This window comes from Somniosus microcephalus, chromosome 3 (assembly GCF_052327205.1).
Source record: "Somniosus microcephalus isolate GS21.2 chromosome 3, FLI_Smic_1.0, whole genome shotgun sequence".
Lineage (NCBI taxonomy): Eukaryota > Metazoa > Chordata > Chondrichthyes > Squaliformes > Somniosidae > Somniosus > Somniosus microcephalus.
The window spans coordinates 79,635,809-79,654,680 of NC_140989.1; the positions used below are offsets into that span (position 1 = coordinate 79,635,809).

Here is an 18,872-nt window from a genome sequence, read left to right on the forward strand (position 1 = left end):
ACAGAAAGCAAAATCAAGCGAATACATTTAACCAACAGGCCTTTGTTTGGGGTGAATATTAATATTTATTTGATCCTGGTTTGTTCAAAGCTGGTAAAGTTTTTGCCTCCTAAAACTGGCATGTGGTGCACGATTCCGCCCAATGCTGATTAAATGTTTTTTAATTTAGTTAAATCAATTTATATGCAAATTAGATCAAAGGAAATTGTTGCACTGATTACTTATGGCATATTAAAATTCTACTGTGTCCCCAAAAAGCTTGAATGAAAAACATTGGAAATGCAAGGTACTTACAACATATCATTTTATCTTCACAACATGAAAAATTAATCAGGACACTGCACAACCACAAAGATGCTTGCTCCACAGGTTACTGACAGATCTTCTATATTGCTAAGTGATTCCAGGTCATCAGCAGGAAGTAATCTGCCTTTCAGAACACTGTATCCTTAGCAACCAGTACTCTAAAGTAACAGCTTATATTTTATTCGGCGAGTGACCATTCTGTTCATTACCTTGAAGATAATTAATTCAAACAAAAACAATAAATCCAACCAAATCACTATGTTATGAATTTGGGTCCAAGTTACCTTCTTGGGTTCATTGGTGGTAATCATTTCCTTAAGTGGTCTGAGTGTATAATTTTAATGGGAGTTGGATCACACTGCCCTATACATATATACTTGTAAGCTAGCATGATCCAGGGATAAAACAATGGGTATCACCTTACAATCTGGACTAGATAGCCTGGCATCAGATCAGACAAGAGTTAAACTAGGTTTAAGAGTTAAAGCTTGGTTTGAATCATTAAGCTGCTTTATTCCATAGCAAAACAAAAAGTACAGGGCAACAATTATGATCAGATTCACTGAGTTCAAATGATACAACTTGGCTTCATACAGTATAATGATCCAAAACGCAAATAACTCCTCAGCATTCTGCCCCACAATCCCAGAGCAGAACCATCTCTCGCCGTTTGCTGTCAGACTGCATGAGAACAGATACGAGATAAATTAGGCTCAGAGCTCAATCGGGGAGGGGGGGTAGAAGCAGAAACAGCAGTTGGGAAAGTGCAGTTTTAAGTGACGTGGGGTTGGGGGGGGAAAGGGTTTTCCAGGAATGGTCACAGAAGTGGGCTTGGAAGGCAGTAGAGGGATATGGGTGATGAGGAATACAACAAAGTATTCGGTTATGGCCTTGTCTATGATAGAGACCATGAGAGTAGAGATGCCTTAAGTGTAGAGGGGCCACTGGAGATGGTGATGTCAAGGGGGTAGCCTTGCATATGGGTAGGAGAGTTTACATGAAGGGAGAGATTTCAGGACAAGAGGCCACTTAATTCAGGGGAGAGGGCAAGGGGAGATGCAATGAAGATTAAAATCACCAAGAATGAGATGTCACTCAGTACAAAGGTTGAGGGAGGAAAGGAGGGCGGGTAATGTGGCTGGGGCTGAGGGGTGCTAGACAATGAATATTTTAAAGAGGCAAGAGGGGTGGAACAAGGTGAGGTGTTCAAAGGAGGAGAATATGCCAGAGGACTAGGGGGAAAAGACCAACTAAAAGGGACATTGGCATTTAAAAAAATTAATTGTACCTTTGTGCTATATTATCTTTCAGACTTGCATTCAGTTTACTCAAAATACTTACAAGTTTTTTTTGAGAATTGTGAACAAAGATGAAGTCAGAAATGTTTCATCTTTTTCCTCTTTCTGATCAAAATATTTTGAACTAATTTCAGCAACCTAACTGAACAGCATCCAGCGAGGCCAAGTCTGCCTTCAGTGTGCACCCCTGTACTAAATCTGTAATCTGCTCACAATGACGTCAATGCTTTTCTTTTTCCTGCCAAGAAACCTTAAAGGGGTAAAAGTCATATTTATTTCTAAAATTATTTTGTGAAAATGAAGACCATTTTGTCAACATCGTAATAATAGGTCTCCAGAGTAAATATCCATGAGCAAAAAGGAATTAATTGGGCACCCGGGATGCTGTGTACCCTTTACTAGAGTAATAATTCAAAGAAATCCATTTGACTGCAAGCACAAATAGGGCCTGCTTAATAACAAGAAACTATCATTATTGGACTAACCTCAAAAACAGAATGAGTACAGCAGAAGTTAGTTAAAAGGTTAACTATTTGCACGAATGATCGTGGGGATTTATCAGTTAAGTATTATTTTAACTTAAAGTCTTATGTACATTTATCATGCAAGGAGTGTTGGCCCAGAAATTTGGCCACATAGCACCTGTTTTTCAGGTGGCATAGTGGTTAGCACTGTTGCCTCACAGCGCCAGGGACTCGGGTTCGAATCCGGCCTCGGGTGACTGTGTGGAGTTTGCACATTCTCCCCGTGTTTGCGTGGGTTTCCTCCGGGTGCTCCGGTTTCCTCCCACAGTCCAAAAGATGTGCGGGTTAGGTTGATTGGCTATGATAAATTGACCCTTAGTGTTAGGGGGATTAAATACGTAGGGTTACGGGGATAGGGTGGGATATGTGTTGGTGTAGGGTTTACGGGGATCGGGTGGGATATGTGTCGGTGCAGGCTCGATGGGCCGAAATGGCCTCTATCTGCACTGTGGGGTTTCTGTGATTCTGTGAAATGGCCTCCTAAGCTAACTGCTAGTGTCCACAGCTCGCCGGTTCGATGATAATGAGGCCAGAGATCCAATATTAGGTGTGTTCTGGGCCTCACCATTCAGGCGCAGGCCGCGCCCAAATTTCTAAGCCGTTTTACGCGTATTGCAGCAGTGCACCAAATGTCAGTGAACGCCAGAGCACCCAATGTGTACAGCTGGTGTACTTCGACTATAATGTTACATATGGTGGCATAAACTAGTGATTCAAGGGATGGGGGGTTAGGTCCAAAACATATTCCTGGATTTTGCGGTAAGAATAACAGTGAGGCTATCAGTGCTCACCGTTAATATGGAGTAAATCGGACAGCAACTTTTGGCGTCCGCACATGTGCAGTAAAATGCGGAAATACGGAAGTTGCTGTCTGATTTACCCTGCTCCTCCACAAGCTGCGTTACATCAGTACCTCGCCGAGAGACTCTGCATTGAAATACATGCAAGGGTGTGAATTGGCGGTACTTACCCACTAGATACCTACTAAACACACCAGAAAAAGGTTAGGGTTTATCCATTCAAGTGTAAGTGAATTTTTAATGGCATGATAAGCAATGTTCCCTGTCATTTTTGTTTGGCTGCGCAGCCCAATCAAATTTTTGCTCATGAGCGGTTTCTCCCATAAAAAAGCCGGTGAACGGCCTACATGGGAACTCAAGACCACTGCGCAGCTTAACGGGAACACTGGTGACAACCTCTCTGGCACTGAAAATTAACTTTTACAAGTGTGGAGTCTCATTCCTTCAGATTTTAATTAGGCTGTAACTATATGTAACACCAAAGTTCTGACTGGTCCTCTTGGAAGGCAAAAGACACCCAGCAGTTTGTCTGGAATGTGTAATTAGATCCTGCCTGCCCGAGTAATCAAGATCTTTGCAATGTGTAATATGATCCATTCAGTGTGACAGCCAACTCGAGCTCACAAGTGCTAACATTACTGCTTTCAGAGAACAGACAGGGCTCACTCTTCTGGGTGAGGAGCACTTACACTGCCGAGTTCAGATAGGAAGGGGTGAGGCCATGGAGGGATTTTAACATGAGGATGAGAATTTTAAAATCAAGGTGTTAGTGGACAATGTTCCCCCTAATTTTTTTTGGGTGCGCAGTCCCTTTAATGGGTTGCGTGGGACCTCCAGACAGCTGCGCAGCCGCGCAGCTTAGTGAGCACAGGGGTGATGGGTGAATGGGACTTGCTATGTGTTAGGATACGTGCAGCAGAGTTTTGGATGAGCTCAAGTTCATTGAGAGTGAAAGAAGGGAAGCTGGCCAGAAGAACATTGGAATAGTCGAGTCCAGCAAATAACACATAATGTAATGTTATGCATGTTGTAGGACCAACACTAATTACGCTCTCATTTAAAAAAAATTATTTATTTATTGCCCATCCCTAGTTGCCCTTGAGAGGGTGGGAGTGAGCTGCCTTCTTCAACCGCTGCAGCCTGGGGGCAGGGGGGAGAGAGGGGAGGGAGAACGTGGTGCAGGTGTAAAGGAGGTGGGGGTGGAAGAACATGATCCATCTTCCCAGCTGGATCATGTTCTTTCTCACACCCCGCTCCTCCGCCACTGTTCTCAACGTGCTCCCCCAAAAGTTCTTGTCCTTCTATCCCTGAGGTCCTGACCTCCCCCTGAGCTCCTGACTTTCACCCCCTCTCTGAGCTCCTCTCCCTCCCCCCTTCAATCCCCTATCCTCTCCCCTCTCTGATATTGCGGATTTGACTGGGATTACAAACTCTTGTTGGGTTTCAGTTATGGCTGCATAAGATAGTGAGGCTGGAAAAACAGCACCACCAAAGGGCCACTTTGCATTCTTGGTTACAGAACTACAATATGTGGGGTAAACGCACGGATGCCCACCATTCAATCAAGGATGGCAGTCAAAGTTTTCGCCTTCCAATATCATTTTCCTCTGCAAGTGTTTGGGCCCACTGCCACCTCTGGCCCAGAACTCCTGCCTGGTCGTTGAGTCATCGACAATAAGAACCAAATTCGAGAGCTCCCCAAGGCTACCCCTTCAATCCCCTCTCCTCCCCACTCTGCTTTGAACCCCTCTCCTCCCTCCAGTCCTTTGATTCCCTGTCCTCCCTCCCGACCCCCTTCCCTCTCCTCCCTCCTGCCCCCCCTTCGATTCCCTCTCCTCCCTACCTCCCACCCCCCCTTCGATTCCTTCTCCTCCCTCCCCTTTGATCCCCTCGCCTCCCTCGCTCCCCTTCAATCCCCTCGCCTCTCTCCCCCCCACCTACCTTCCCCTCCCTCCCCTTTGATCCCTTCACTTCTCTCCCCGCCTTTGATCCCCTCGCCTCTCTCCCCCCTTTGATCCCCTCGCCTCTCTCCCCCCTTCGATCCCCTCGCCTCCCTCCCTCCCCTTTGATCCCCTCGCCTCCCTCCCTCCCCTTTGATCCCCTCGCCTCCCTCCCTCCTCGCCTCCCTCCCCCCTTGATCCCCTCGCCTCCCTCCCCCCTTGATCCCCTTGCCTCTCCCCCCTTCCATCCCCTTCCATCTCCCCCCTTCCATCCCCTCGCCTCTCCCCCTTCCATCCCCTCGCCTCTCCCCCCTTCCATCCCCTCGCCTCTCTCCCCCCTTCCATCCCCTCGCCTCTCTCCCCCCTTCCATCCCCTCGCCTCTCCCCCCTTCCATCCCCTCGCCTCTCTCCCCGCTTCCATCCCCTCGCCTCTCTCCCCCCTTCCATCCCCTCGCCTCTCTCCCCCCCTTCCATCCCCTCGCCTCTCTTCCCCCCCTTTGATCCCCTCGCCTCTCTCCCCCCCCTTTGATCCCCTCGCCTCTCTCCCTCCCTTTGATCCCCTCGCCTCTCTCCCTCCCTTTGATCCCCTCGCCTCTCTCCCCCCCCTTTGATCCCCTCGCCTCTTCCCCCCCCTTTGATCCCCTCGCCTCTCTCCCCCCCTTTGATCCCCTCGCCTCTCTCCCCCCTTGATCCCCTTGCCTCTCTCCCCCCTTCCATCCCCTCGCCTCTCTCCCCCCTTCCATCCCCTCGCCTCTCTCCCCCCTTCCATCCCCTCGCCTCTCTCCCCCCTTCCATCCCCTCGCCTCTCTTCCACCCTTTGATCCCCTCGCCTCTCCCCCCCTTTGATCCCCTCGCCTCTCTCCCTCCCTTTGATCCCCTCGCCTCTCTCCCCCCACCTTTGATCCCGCCTCTCTCCCCTTCCATCCCCTCGCCTCTCCCCCCTTTGATCCCCTCGCCTCTCTCCCCCCCTTTGATCCCCTCGCCTCTCTCCCCCCTTGCCTCTCCCCCCTTCCATCCCCTCGCCTCTCCCCCCTTGATCCCCTCGCCTCTCTCCCCCCTTCCATCCCCTCTTCCTCCCCTTCCATCCCCTCTTCCTCCCCCTTCCATCCCGTCTCTTCCCCCCCCTTCCATCCCCTCGCCTCTCTTCCCCCCCTTCGATCCCCTCGCCTCTCTCCCCCCCCTTTGATCCCCTCACCTCTCTCCCCTTCCATCCCCTCGCCTCTCCCCCCCTTTGATCCCCTCGCCTCTCCCCCCCCCCTTTGATCCCCTCGCCTCTCTCCCCCCCTTGATCCCCTTGCCTCTCCCCCCTTCCATCCCCTTCCATCTCCCCCCTTCCATCCCCTCGCCTCTCCCCCTTCCATCCCCTCGCCTCTCCCCCCTTCCATCCCCTCGCCTCTCTCCCCCCTTCCATCCCCTCGCCTCTCTCCCCCCTTCCATCCCCTCGCCTCTCTCCCCCCTTCCATCCCCTCGCCTCTCCCCCCTTCCATCCCCTCGCCTCTCTCCCCGCTTCCATCCCCTCGCCTCTCTCCCCCCTTCCATCCCCTCGCCTCTCTCCCCCCTTCCATCCCCTCGCCTCTCTTCCCCCCCTTTGATCCCCTCGCCTCTCTCCCCCCCCTTTGATCCCCTCGCCTCTCTCCCTCCCTTTGATCCCCTCGCCTCTCTCCCTCCCTTTGATCCCCTCGCCTCTCCCCCCCCCTTTGATCCCCTCGCCTCTTCCCCCCCCTTTGATCCCCTCGCCTCTCTCCCCCCCTTTGATCCCCTCGCCTCTCTCCCCCCTTGATCCCCTTGCCTCTCTCCCCCCTTCCATCCCCTCGCCTCTCTCCCCCCTTCCATCCCCTCGCCTCTCTCCCCCCTTCCATCCCCTCGCCTCTCTCCCCCCTTCCATCCCCTCGCCTCTCTTCACCCTTTGATCCCCTCGCCTCTCTTCCACCCTTTGATCCCCTCGCCTCTCCCCCCCTTTGATCCCCTCGCCTCTCTCCCTCCCTTTGATCCCCTCGCCTCTCTCCCCCCACCTTTGATCCCGCCTCTCTCCCCTTCCATCCCCTCGCCTCTCCCCCCTTTGATCCCCTCGCCTCTCCCCCCCTTTGATCCCCTCGCCTCTCTCCCCCCTTGCCTCTCCCCCCTTCCATCCCCTCGCCTCTCCCCCCTTGATCCCCTTGCCTCTCTCCCCCCTTCCATCCCCTCGCCTCTCTCCCCCCTTCCATCCCCTCGCCTCTCTCCCCCCTTCCATCCCCTCTTCCTCCCCCTTCCATCCCCTCTTCCTCCCCCTTCCATCCCGTCTCTTCCCCCCCCCTTCCATCCCCTCGCCTCTCTTCCCCCCCTTCGATCCCCTCGCCTCTCTCCCCCCCCTTTGATCCCCTCACCTCTCTCCCCTTCCATCCCCTCGCCTCTCCCCCCCCTTTGATCCCCTCGCCTCTCCCCCCCCCTTTGATCCCCTCGCCTCTCTCCCCCCCTTTGATCCCCTCGCCTCTCTCCCCCCCTTTGATCCCCTTGCCTCTCTCCCCTTTGATCCCCTCGCCTCTCTCCCCCCCCTTTGATCCCCTCGCCTCTCCCCCCCTTGATCCCCTTGCCTCTCTCCCCCCTTGATCCCCTTGCCTCTCTCCCCCCTTGATCCCCTTGCCTCTCTCCCCCCTTGATCCCCTTGCCTCTCTCCCCCCCCTTCCATCCCCTCGCCTCTCCCCCCCTCCATCCCCTCTCTTCCCCCCCTTCCATCCCCTCGCCTCTCTTCCCCCCCCTTCGATCCCCTCGCCTCTCTTCCCCCCCTTTGATCCCCTCGCCTCTCCCCCCCCTTGATCCCCTCGCCTCTCTCCCCCCCTTGATCCCCTCGCCTCTCTCCCCCCCTTTGATCCCCTCGCCTCTCTTCCACCCTTTGATCCCCTCGCCTCTCTTCCACCCTTTGATCCCCTCGCCTCTCCCCCCCTTTGATCCCCTCGCCTCTCTCCCTCCCTTTGATCCCCTCGCCTCTCTCCCCCCACCTTTGATCCCGCCTCTCTCCCCTTCCATCCCCTCGCCTCTCCCCCCTTTGATCCCCTCGCCTCTCTCCCCCCACCTTTGATCCCGCCTCTCTCCCCTTCCATCCCCTCGCCTCTCCCCCCTTTGATCCCCTCGCCTCTCCCCCCCTTTGATCCCCTCGCCTCTCTCCCCCCTTGCCTCTCCCCCCTTCCATCCCCTCGCCTCTCCCCCCTTGATCCCCTTGCCTCTCTCCCCCCTTCCATCCCCTCGCCTCTCTCCCCCCTTCCATCCCCTCGCCTCTCTCCCCCCTTCCATCCCCTCTTCCTCCCCCTTCCATCCCCTCTTCCTCCCCCTTCCATCCCGTCTCTTCCCCCCCCCTTCCATCCCCTCGCCTCTCTTCCCCCCCTTCGATCCCCTCGCCTCTCTCCCCCCCCTTTGATCCCCTCACCTCTCTCCCCTTCCATCCCCTCGCCTCTCCCCCCCCTTTGATCCCCTCGCCTCTCCCCCCCCCTTTGATCCCCTCGCCTCTCTCCCCCCCTTTGATCCCCTCGCCTCTCTCCCCCCCTTTGATCCCCTTGCCTCTCTCCCCTTTGATCCCCTCGCCTCTCTCCCCCCCCTTTGATCCCCTCGCCTCTCCCCCCCTTGATCCCCTTGCCTCTCTCCCCCCTTGATCCCCTTGCCTCTCTCCCCCCTTGATCCCCTTGCCTCTCTCCCCCCTTGATCCCCTTGCCTCTCTCCCCCCCCTTCCATCCCCTCGCCTCTCCCCCCCTCCATCCCCTCTCTTCCCCCCCTTCCATCCCCTCGCCTCTCTTCCCCCCCCTTCGATCCCCTCGCCTCTCTTCCCCCCCTTTGATCCCCTCGCCTCTCCCCCCCCTTGATCCCCTCGCCTCTCTCCCCCCCTTTGATCCCCTCGCCTCTCTCCCCTTCCATCCCCTCGCCTCTCTCCCCTTCCATCCCCTCGCCTCTCCCCCCCTTGATCCCCTCACCTCTCTCCCCCCCCTTTGATCCCCTCGCCTCTCTCCCCCCCTTTGATCCCCTCGCCTCTCCCCCTTCCATCCCCTCACCTCTCTCCTCCCCCTTTGATCCCCTCGCCTCTCTCCCCCCTCCCTTTCATCCCCTCGCCTCTCCCCCCCCCCTTGATCCCCTCGCCTCTCCTCCTCCTCCACCCCCCTCCCCTTGATCCTCCTTCCTCTCTTTCCCCCTTCGAACCCCTCTCCTCCCACACCCCCCCACATCCAATCCTAGGAAAGGATGAACAGGCTGGGTCTCTTTTCTCTTGAAAACAGAAGGCTGAGGGATGACCTAATAGAGGTCTTTAAAATTATGAAAAATTTTGACAGAGTGGATACAGAGAGAATGTTTCCACTTGTGGGGAAGAGCATAACTAGAGGCCATCAATATAAGACAGTCACGAAGAAATCCAATAGGGAATTCAGAAGAAACTTCTTTACCCAAAGAGTGGTGAGAATGTGGAACTCGCTACCACAAGGAGTGGCTGAAGCGAATAGTATAGTTGCATTTAAAGGGAGGCTAGACAAGCATATGAGGAAAAAGGAAATAGAGGGTTATGCTGATAGATTTAGATGAGGAAAGACGGGAGGAGGCTCGTGTGGAGCATAAACGCCAGCATGGACTGGTTGGGTCGAAAGGCCTGTTTCTGTGCAGTATATCCTATGTAATACTATGTAATCCATGACCTTCTTCGCAAGGAGCCGAGGAAAGTGTGGCAGTACAGGCCGCAGCACCGCTGAGTACTGTGCATGCGTGACCGGATCGAGTGCGCATGCACGGTGCCAAATGGGCGCATGCGCAGAGTCAAAAATGCGTTACAAATAATCACTCCATTTTAATTCTTGTTGGAGATTTTTTTTTTTAATTAAAAATTAAAACCAATTTTTCTTTTACTTTGTCTGTTTTATCGTTCTCTTCATCCCATTTTCTTTCCCTCTTTATTTCACTTTCTGTACATGATTTTACTCTGAATTAAATATTCTAACTTGCACTTCCTGGTTTAGACTCTGCATGAGGATTCTTCAATCTGATTTGTTGATGAAACACTCTATTGCTTGTCCTGTTCACAGGTCCCAGATCCACTGTAGAGGGCGCTGCGCTGTTTCAGACACCCGATGACCACAAGTTGCTGCCCAAAAGCCCACAGAAAATCTGTGGGCAGCTGTAAGCGTAATGAACGGTGAGCGCCATTGCAATAAACATGTGAAATCTGGGATGTTGCTGAGTGTAGTTGATACAGTAAGATGCCATTTTGGATTCAGCGTTTCCTTGCTACGTATGTTATGGAAAACATAAATGTGACGTGGAAAACCTAGTATAACAAGAGCATCACTTTACATACTCCCGCAGCAGGTGGTGTTCCTCTGAGGTGGGCCAAAGCTTACTGTTGTGGGGCAGTGCAGAAAGAGCTTTAACCTGCATCAGTGCAGGCAATATCTGATGTGTGAGTGAGAACCTGGTCCTGAAAAGTACAAAATTGTTCATCTACCTAGCCAGTAAGAAAATTTTTAATGCACCCACCTGAAGTACAAATTTCTGATCGATGAACCTTTTTGCAATACTAGGCTGGAAGTCTGGACACTCCAGAAACCGCAGGAAAAATTCATATACAAGCTTAAACAGAAAAAAAGTGACAATTAATAGAAATAATTCCGATGGACCAAATAGGTTTAAAATCTAAATGCATCTGCATAAATTGTTCTCACGAACAATCATCCCCCACATGCCTCTTTTCAATTAACTTTTATCAAGATCCTTGGGTTGTATTGATGCTTTTTTGAATGGGGAAGGCTTCTTTAATATAATTTTATTTTCTTCAAACCTCTCCTCAGATCTTCCTGAGCAGTGCATCAGCCACTAAAGAACCTTCTCTTATTTTCTCTCATTATGGGGAAACTGGTTCAATCTACAGGAACTCAGTGTGTGGCGGATTATTGGTGTGAATCTATATTGCAGTGCTCTGAACCACAATGTACCAACCAAACACCACTATCTTCAATATTTAATTGTATGTTCTGCAATTTTACTGGAATTCTGGCAAACATATTAAAAACTGGACAGGACAGCGTTTCTGACTGAGGCAATCGTTTTAGTCAGTGCTATAAAATAGCCATCAATTTTAAGCGATATTTTAGTCAACACTAAATTATAAAATCTTCTACAGTTTAACATTATATACCTATATCTCTATCTAAATCTATAGAGACACAGATACATATATCTCACACTCACACATGTTGATCCCCATGGCGTTGTGCACAGGGCATCAAGACCACAGGCACTATTCATGCAAGCAGGGTTAGAGGGTGGGAAGATAATTGGACCCAGGCAAGGATAGAGTGGTGGGCAGCACATCACAGGGGAGAAGGTGTAGGGGCGAGCACAGGAGCTGAGAGCAGGACGGTGTGATGAGAAGAGGAGGAGGGTAGAGGGAGAAAGGAGAGCGAGAGGAGAACAAATTGAGGAGGGGGACTGGCAAGATCTCAGCAGGGGTGCTCCCATTCCCTCCACCATGCCCAGATTTTCTTTTCAGCTGCTGGTGGGGGTTGCTATGCACTGTTCTCTGTAATCTAAATTTTTCTCGGCAGGGGAGAGGAGGGCCCTTTTCTTTCCCCGGGTACAAATTGTCCTCACAGTGGGGCGTAGGGGTTGTGGTGAGCAGCTCTTTGGATTTTCCTCTCAGAAAGGTGGGGGAGGGATAGGATGAGATAGTAACTGGGTCTTCAAGACAGCAAGGCTTAAATTTGCTCTCGGGGGAGGGAAAGACACCTTGAGCAGCGCAGGGTGGGATTTCACCATCAGTAGGGGTGGAGGAGGTACCCATGGGCTTTCAACATATCAGAGCCAAACTTGGTTACAGTTTATGCAGGGGGTAGTTGGTTCTTAGCGAGCAGTCGTTTAAAAGGTTGCTGTGAAATAGTAGGGACAGTGCTGCCTAATTACAGCCCATTGTTAGGTGGCGTCCCACTCGACTCAATGAGTCATGTAACGTTACTCTCACAGCACCATCTACAGGCGTACTAGCATTAAAATTTTGAGGCCACTTACTGATGAGAGATAGAGATCTTCCATCTGTTATCAACATACATTAAAATCCTCGCATTGGTAATGCTGTCACCGCCCCCACGCACATTGAAAACAATGGACAATGATGTAACAGTAACATCTGTTAATCTGACCTGCTCCAGAGGAGGTGCAAAATCTCTCTTGTTTAAAAAAACATACTATTTCCTCCAACTGACCATAAGGTCATGAGAGATTCATCATTAATATATAAATGAGGGACAGGTTGTTAACTGTGCTTTATGTTCTGTTGTAAATGTGAATAGCTAGAATTATATGCTGCATATAGTGAAATATAGCAACATTTTTGACTTCCTGAAATATCTACAGCATTTAAACATGCAACTAGGAATTTAGAAAAAAAGATACTTTTACAGAAACTACACAATTTTTTTTTTACAAGTTTATTACCTGCATGTGAGGCCATGCTGCTTCTAAGGATGGCTCATCCTCTTCTGGATCAAAATCCGGATTGTCGCTGGGAGGAAGGGTTCTGAAAATATTACAGGTAATCTGCAACAAGATTATAGTTTGTGAGAAGGCTTTTTATTCAAGAACAGGTTATGGTAATAAGTTCCAAGAAAACTGTAACAGTATTCAATTTATCTGAAAACAAGCAGTTGAAATATACAATTTATTCTAATTAGTTAAATATAGTTGCCAATTTTTCCCACAAAATTCCAAAGACGTACCTGAAGTTGATTCAAACTGTAAAGGTTTTCAATACTTGTGTAACACATGATTTTCTACATTACATTCAAGATTCCAAAACCCCATACAATAACTTCATATTTTAAAGTACAGGTTGAGCGTCCCAAATCCGGAGATCCGGAATCCGGGACGATTGGTGGCAGGGGTCCGGAATCCGTAAAATGTTCCGGAATCCAGACACCCTGAGGGAGGCTTACCAAAAACCGGAAACAGCGCAACCTGGGCCCAGGCATTTCTGGATTCGGCACGTGTTTCTGATGTCCGAAGTCTGGAAATATCGCAACCTGGGCTCGGGCGTTTCCGGACTTTGGACATCAGAAACACGTTCCGAAGTCCGGAAAAACCCAAAAACCGGCTCGGCCTCGGTCCCGAGGTTGCCAGATTCGGGACGCTCAACCTGTACATTGCGTTTTTTTTTGTTTTTTTTAAGCGAGAGTCTAACCATCACCCCTTGAGATTCAACGGCATTATCATTGCCGATTCCCCCACCATCAACATCCTGGGGGGGGGGGTGGTCACCATTGACCAGAAACTTAACTGGACCAGCCACATAAATACTGTAGCAACAAGAGCATGTCAGAGGTTGGGTATTCTGTGGCAAGTGTCATACTTCCTGACTCCGCAAAGCCTTTCCACCATCCACAAAGCACAAGTCAGGAGTGTGATGGAATATTCTCCACTTGCCTGGATGAGTGCCGCACCAACAATAGTCAAAAAGCTCGATACCATCCAGGACAAAGCAGCCCGCTTGATTGGCACCCCATCCACCACCTTAAACATTCACTCCCTCCACCACCGGTGTACCGTGGCTGCAGTGTGTACCATCTACAAGAAGCACTGCAGCAACTCGCCAAGGCTTGTTCGGCAGCACCTCCCAAACTTGCGACCTCTTCCACCTAGAAGGACAAGGGCAGCAGGCGCATGGGAACACCACCACCTCCAAGTCACACACCATCCTGACTTGGAAATATATTGCCGCCTTCAAGGGCAATTCGGGATGGGCAAAAAATGCTGTCCTTGGCAGCGACGCCCACATGCCAGGAACGAATAATTTAAAAAACTGTTCTTATACATGCCACTCACCACAAAACTTGTTCCACGGACTTTTTAAAAGCAGTACACCAACATTAACTAATCTTATATAGCCGAAATTGACAGGATACTGGCTGTTATACTATGGTGCAGATGTGTACAACACTTAACCTTTTGCATACAAATTCTTGCAAGTTTCATGCTCATTTATTTAATCTGCATCTCATGCCTATCCAGTATCACTGAACATATTTCACCAAACAGGGGTATTTTAAGGAAGTGCAGAAAACGTACTTTTGAGATTTTACTATTTTAACATTTAAGCAACAGCCATTTGAGTGAAACAATTATTTAATTAGTGATTGACTCTTCTGCTTAATTTTTGCATGCGATTAAAATGAAACACAACATAACTGCACTGTAATTAAATTTAGAAGTACTCTTGTAAAACAATTAGCAGAACATGAACGCATGCTGTATAAATCATCTTGTGAAATATATGGGTATGATTAACAAAGAGACATCGTGCAATAAAGTTAAGGAAAACTTATACCTTTAACTATATGCAATGGGACACTTGATTACAATGTAATGGAATTCGATAATCAACAGGAACAATCTTAATGCAAATTAAGACCCCATTTCAACTATTTTCAGGCTACATATAAATGTCAAAATTGAAACCCAACATGTTATCCTGAAATAACAACAGAAAATGCTGGAAATACTCAGCAGGCCAGGCAGCATCCGTGGAGAGAGAAACAGAGTTAACGTTTCAGGTCTGGGACCCTTCGAACTGTATTGAAGAAAATAAAAAGCCAATAGTTCATCATTTCAATTTCCATTTTGAATCTGTTGAAGACAACTGACCTTGTAATAATTAAGGATGGTTTTATCTGCCTCACATATGTAAATTCCCAACTGGAACTGAAACTAAAGCATATAAAAGTGCAACCAGTTTCTTAATACAGCTTAAAAAGTACGATCAATAAACTTTCTGTTTAAGTTAAGAGAGAAAGCAAGAGACTGTGCACATTATCACGACATCTGTTCTTGGATAGTCCTGGTTGTTTGGCAATGGAATCAGCACCACATCCAAGCCTTTCACATCTAATGGAGACAACCTTCTATGGGCATTCTCATACAAATTGTGCCAGAGAAAGGAGATAACCTGGTTGACTAAAGCAGAAAAGCTGCCAGTTTTTCTTTAATTTCCCATTACAGTACATATGCACTAAGCCTTAAAATGCTATTTTTTTTCCTACTGGATTTTTAAACAAAAATGTTGAAAGCTAAACAAGTCCACACAGGTAATGTCCCTAAGCACTATTACAGTACTACAGAATCATCAGCAATTCAATACAGTAGGAGGCTATTTGGCTCATCGTGCCTGTACTAGAGCTATCTCCGCCAGTAGAGCTAGCTACTCTAATCCCATTGCTCTGCTCGGTGCACCCATTTATATTTTTCTTTGTGATTTTCTATTCCCCTCCTTAATGTCCTGCTTCACTTGGTTTAAATAGCTACTCGTGGTGATTTCCCAATAACACTTTGCAAGAAAATATCCCATTGAATCTCCCCCTTTATGCTTTAATTTGATAGCATTCTTGCCTCCAAGTCAAAAGATTGTGGGTTCAAGTTTCATGATGGATTTGAGCAAATAACTTAGGCAGACACTTCAGTGCATCACTGAAGGAATGCTGCATTGTTGGAGGTGCCATCTTTTAAATGAAATGTTAAATTAAGCCCCTGTGTGTCTGCTCAGGTGAACTTAAAAAGATTCTATGATAATATTCAAAGAAGAGATGGGGAGTTACCATGGCCTCTTGGCCAACATTACTCACTCAACCAACACCATCAAAAACAGGTTATCTAATGATTCATTCATTTGCTGTTTGTGGAACCCTGTTATGTGCCAATTAACTGCCGACATAACAAAAATGACTGCATTTCAAAAGTAATCCATTCGTTTTAAAGCACTTTTGGAAGTCCTGAGGACATATGCCACAATGTAAATTCAAGTTCTTTTTCTAGTACTAATCTTTTGCCCCCTTTCACCAACTAGTGAAAATAATTTCCATTTTTTACTTATCATTTTTTGTTTCATTCTTGGTATCATCCTATTGCATCTTTCATTGGCTCAGATTTCTATAATGGAATGCCCAGAACTGCACTTAGCACTCAAAGCTAATTAATATACAGATTCAGGCAATACTTGAATTTCTGTAACACTGCAGAAGTTAGCTGCCCGGCCACGTGGCACTCCAGGGAACCCACGCAGCTGGCTTTTTAATGTAAAAACCGTGCATGCGCGGTATTTTGATTGGCCTGCGCAGCCCCTTAAAGGGGCCACGCAAGACCAAAAATCTTTTTTTTTTTTTTTTTTTTTAAAAACAGGTAACATTATGCAGAATGTACATTCAAATGCATGTGCCCCATATTAAGCAAAGGGATACTATTTATAAATTTAGCAGCTGTACATATAAATACATCGAAGCAGTTTTTAATCACTTTCTGAATTTATATGCTGAAACTCCATCTGACGTAACAAAAAGCAACACAGTGGCCAAGTTACTTTTAACTACAAAGAGGTCGGTGTAAATCTTGCCATTTATCTCATTCTTACAAATAGCATACATAGATACATAGGAGCAGGAGTAGGCCATTCGGCCCCTCGAGCCTGTTCTGCCATTTAATGAGATCATGGCTGATCATCCAAATTCAGTACCCTGTCCCTGCTTTCTCCCCATATCCCTTGATCCCTTTAGCCTTAAAATTATATATAACTCCTTCTTGAATATATTTAATGAATTGGCCTCAACTGCCTTCTGTGGTAGAGAATTCCACAGGTTCACCACTCTCTGGGTGAAGAAATTCCTCCTCATCTCAGTCCTAACTGGCTTACCCCTTATCCTTAGACTGTGACCCCTGGTTCTGGACTCCCCCGCCATCGGGAACATCCTTCCTGCATCTAGTCTGTCTAGTCCTGTTAGAATTTTATAAGTTTCAATGAGATCCCCTGTCATTCTTCTAAACTCCAGCAAATATAAGCCGAATCGACCCAATCTCTCCTCATACGTCATTCCTGCCATCCTAGGTATCAGTCTGGTGAATCTTCGCTGCACTCCCTCCATGGCAAGAACATCCTTCCTCTGATAAGGCGACCAAAACTGCATACAATACTCAAGGTGTGGTCTCACCAAGGCCCTGTAAAACTGCAGCAAGACATCCTTGTTCCTGTACTCGAACCTGCGATAGAACACCTTGCGTTTCTATAGCGCCATTAACATAGTGAATGTCCCACGGTGATACGCAGGAGAGTATCCCACGGTGATACGCAGGAGAGTATCCCACAGTGATACGCAGGAGAGTATCCCATGGTGATACGCAGGAGAGTATCCCACGGTGATACGCAGGAGAGTATCCCACGGTGATACGCAGGAGAGTATCCCACGGTGATACGCAGGAGTGTAACCAGACAAAAATTGACCCGCCCCCCAACCAAGCCAAAGAAAGCGATATTGGACAGGTGACTAAATGCTTGGTGAAAGAGGTAGGTTTTAAGGAGCATCTTAAAGGAGACACAGCTGGTGAGGCAGAGGGGTTTAGGGAGAGAACTTCAGAGCTTAGGGCTTCGGCAGCACAAGGTATGGCCACCAATGGTGGGACAAAGGAAGTCAGCAATACACAAAAGGCCAGAGTTCTTGGAGGGTTGTAGAGATGGAGGAGGTTACAGAGATAGAGAGGGGCGACACAATGGAGGGATTTGAACCCGAGGATGAGTATTTTAAAATTGAGGCTTTGGACAACTGGGAGAAAATGTAGGTCAGTAAGCATAGGGGTGCTGGGTGAACGGGACCTGGTGCAGAGTAGGATACAGGCAGCAGAGTTTGGATGAGCTCCAGTTTATGAAGGGTGGAGGACGAGAAGCCAGCCAGGAGAGAATTGCAATATTCAGAGTCTGGAGGTAACAAGAGCATGGTCATCGAGTCATGGTCATAGAGTCATGATGGCACAGAAGGGCGCCATTCAGCCTATCCAGTCCGTGCCGGCTCTCTGTGGACCAATCCAGTCAGTCCCGTTCCCCCGCAAGTTTATTTCCTTCAAGTGCCTATCCAGTCTCCCCTTGAAAACATTGAGTGTCTCCGCTCCCACCACTTCCGTCGGCAGCGAGTTCCAGATCCTCACCACTCACTGCGTAAAAAAGTTTTCCTCACATCCCCCCTGTATCTCTTGCCAAAACCTTAAATCGATATCCCCTAGTCCTTGTACCATCAACTAGTGGGAACAGCCTTTCCCTGTCTAACCTATCCAAACCCATCATAATTTTGTACACCTCTATCAAATCACCCCTCAACCTCCTTTGCTCTAATGAAAACATCCAGCTTCTCCAACCTGTCCTTGTAGCTAAGATCCCCCATCCCCAGAACCATTCTGGTAAATCTCCTCTGCACCCTCTCAAGTGACTTCACATCCTTCCTAAAGTGTGGTGATCAGAACTGGGTGCAATACTCCAGTTGTGGCCTAACCAGCACTTTAAAGGTTCAGCATAACTTCTCTGCTTTTATACTCAATACCTCTATTTATGAAGCCCAAGATCCCATATGCTTTGCTAACCACTCTCTCAGTATGTCCGGCCACCTTCAGGGACTTATGCACATTAACTCCCAGGTCCCTCTGTCCCAGCACACTCTTTAAAATTGTACCATTAAGTGTAAATTGCTTCTCCCTGTTCCTTCTGCCAAAATGCATCACCTCACACTTCTCTCTATTAAATTCCATCTGCCACTTGTCTGCCCATTCTGCTAGCCTTTCTATGTCCTGTTGCAGTCGATTGGTATCATCCTCACAGTTTGCCACACCCCCAAGTTTGGTGTCATCGACAACGATGATGTCATGGATGAGGGTTTCTACAGCAGATTGGAGATGGGCTACGTTACGAAGGTGTAAGTAGGCAATCTTTGTGATGGAGAAGCCATTGGGTCGGAAGGTCAAATAGGAAGCTGAGGTTGTGAACAGTCTGGGTCAGCCGGAGACAATGGCTAGGGAGAAGAATGGAATAGGTGGCTAGGGAACGGAATTTGTGGCGGGAACTGAAGATAATGGCTTTGATTGTCGCAATGTTTAATTGAAGTCATGTCTTCGGATGATGTTGGGGAGGGCCAGCATGTAAGAACATAAGAAATAGGAGCAGGAGTAGGCCAATCGGCCCCTCGAGCCTGCTCCGCCATTCAA

General features: G+C 48.7%; 1 protein-coding gene across 4 annotated transcripts in view; it reads right to left on the reverse strand.

The window, feature by feature from the left end:
* Positions 1-18,872, reverse strand: part of ppp2r5a (protein phosphatase 2, regulatory subunit B', alpha isoform) — a 191,847-nt gene that overhangs the window by 59,116 nt on the left and 113,859 nt on the right. For all 4 annotated transcript variants that reach the window (XM_085981269.1, XM_085981270.1, XM_085981268.1 and 1 more), the window contains exons 3-4: positions 12,306-12,407; positions 10,353-10,445 (exon numbers count right to left, since the gene is read on the reverse strand). In XM_085981269.1, the coding sequence (XP_085837395.1) occupies positions 10,353-10,445; positions 12,306-12,407 (195 nt within the window). The remainder of the gene's footprint in view (positions 1-10,352; positions 10,446-12,305; positions 12,408-18,872) is intronic.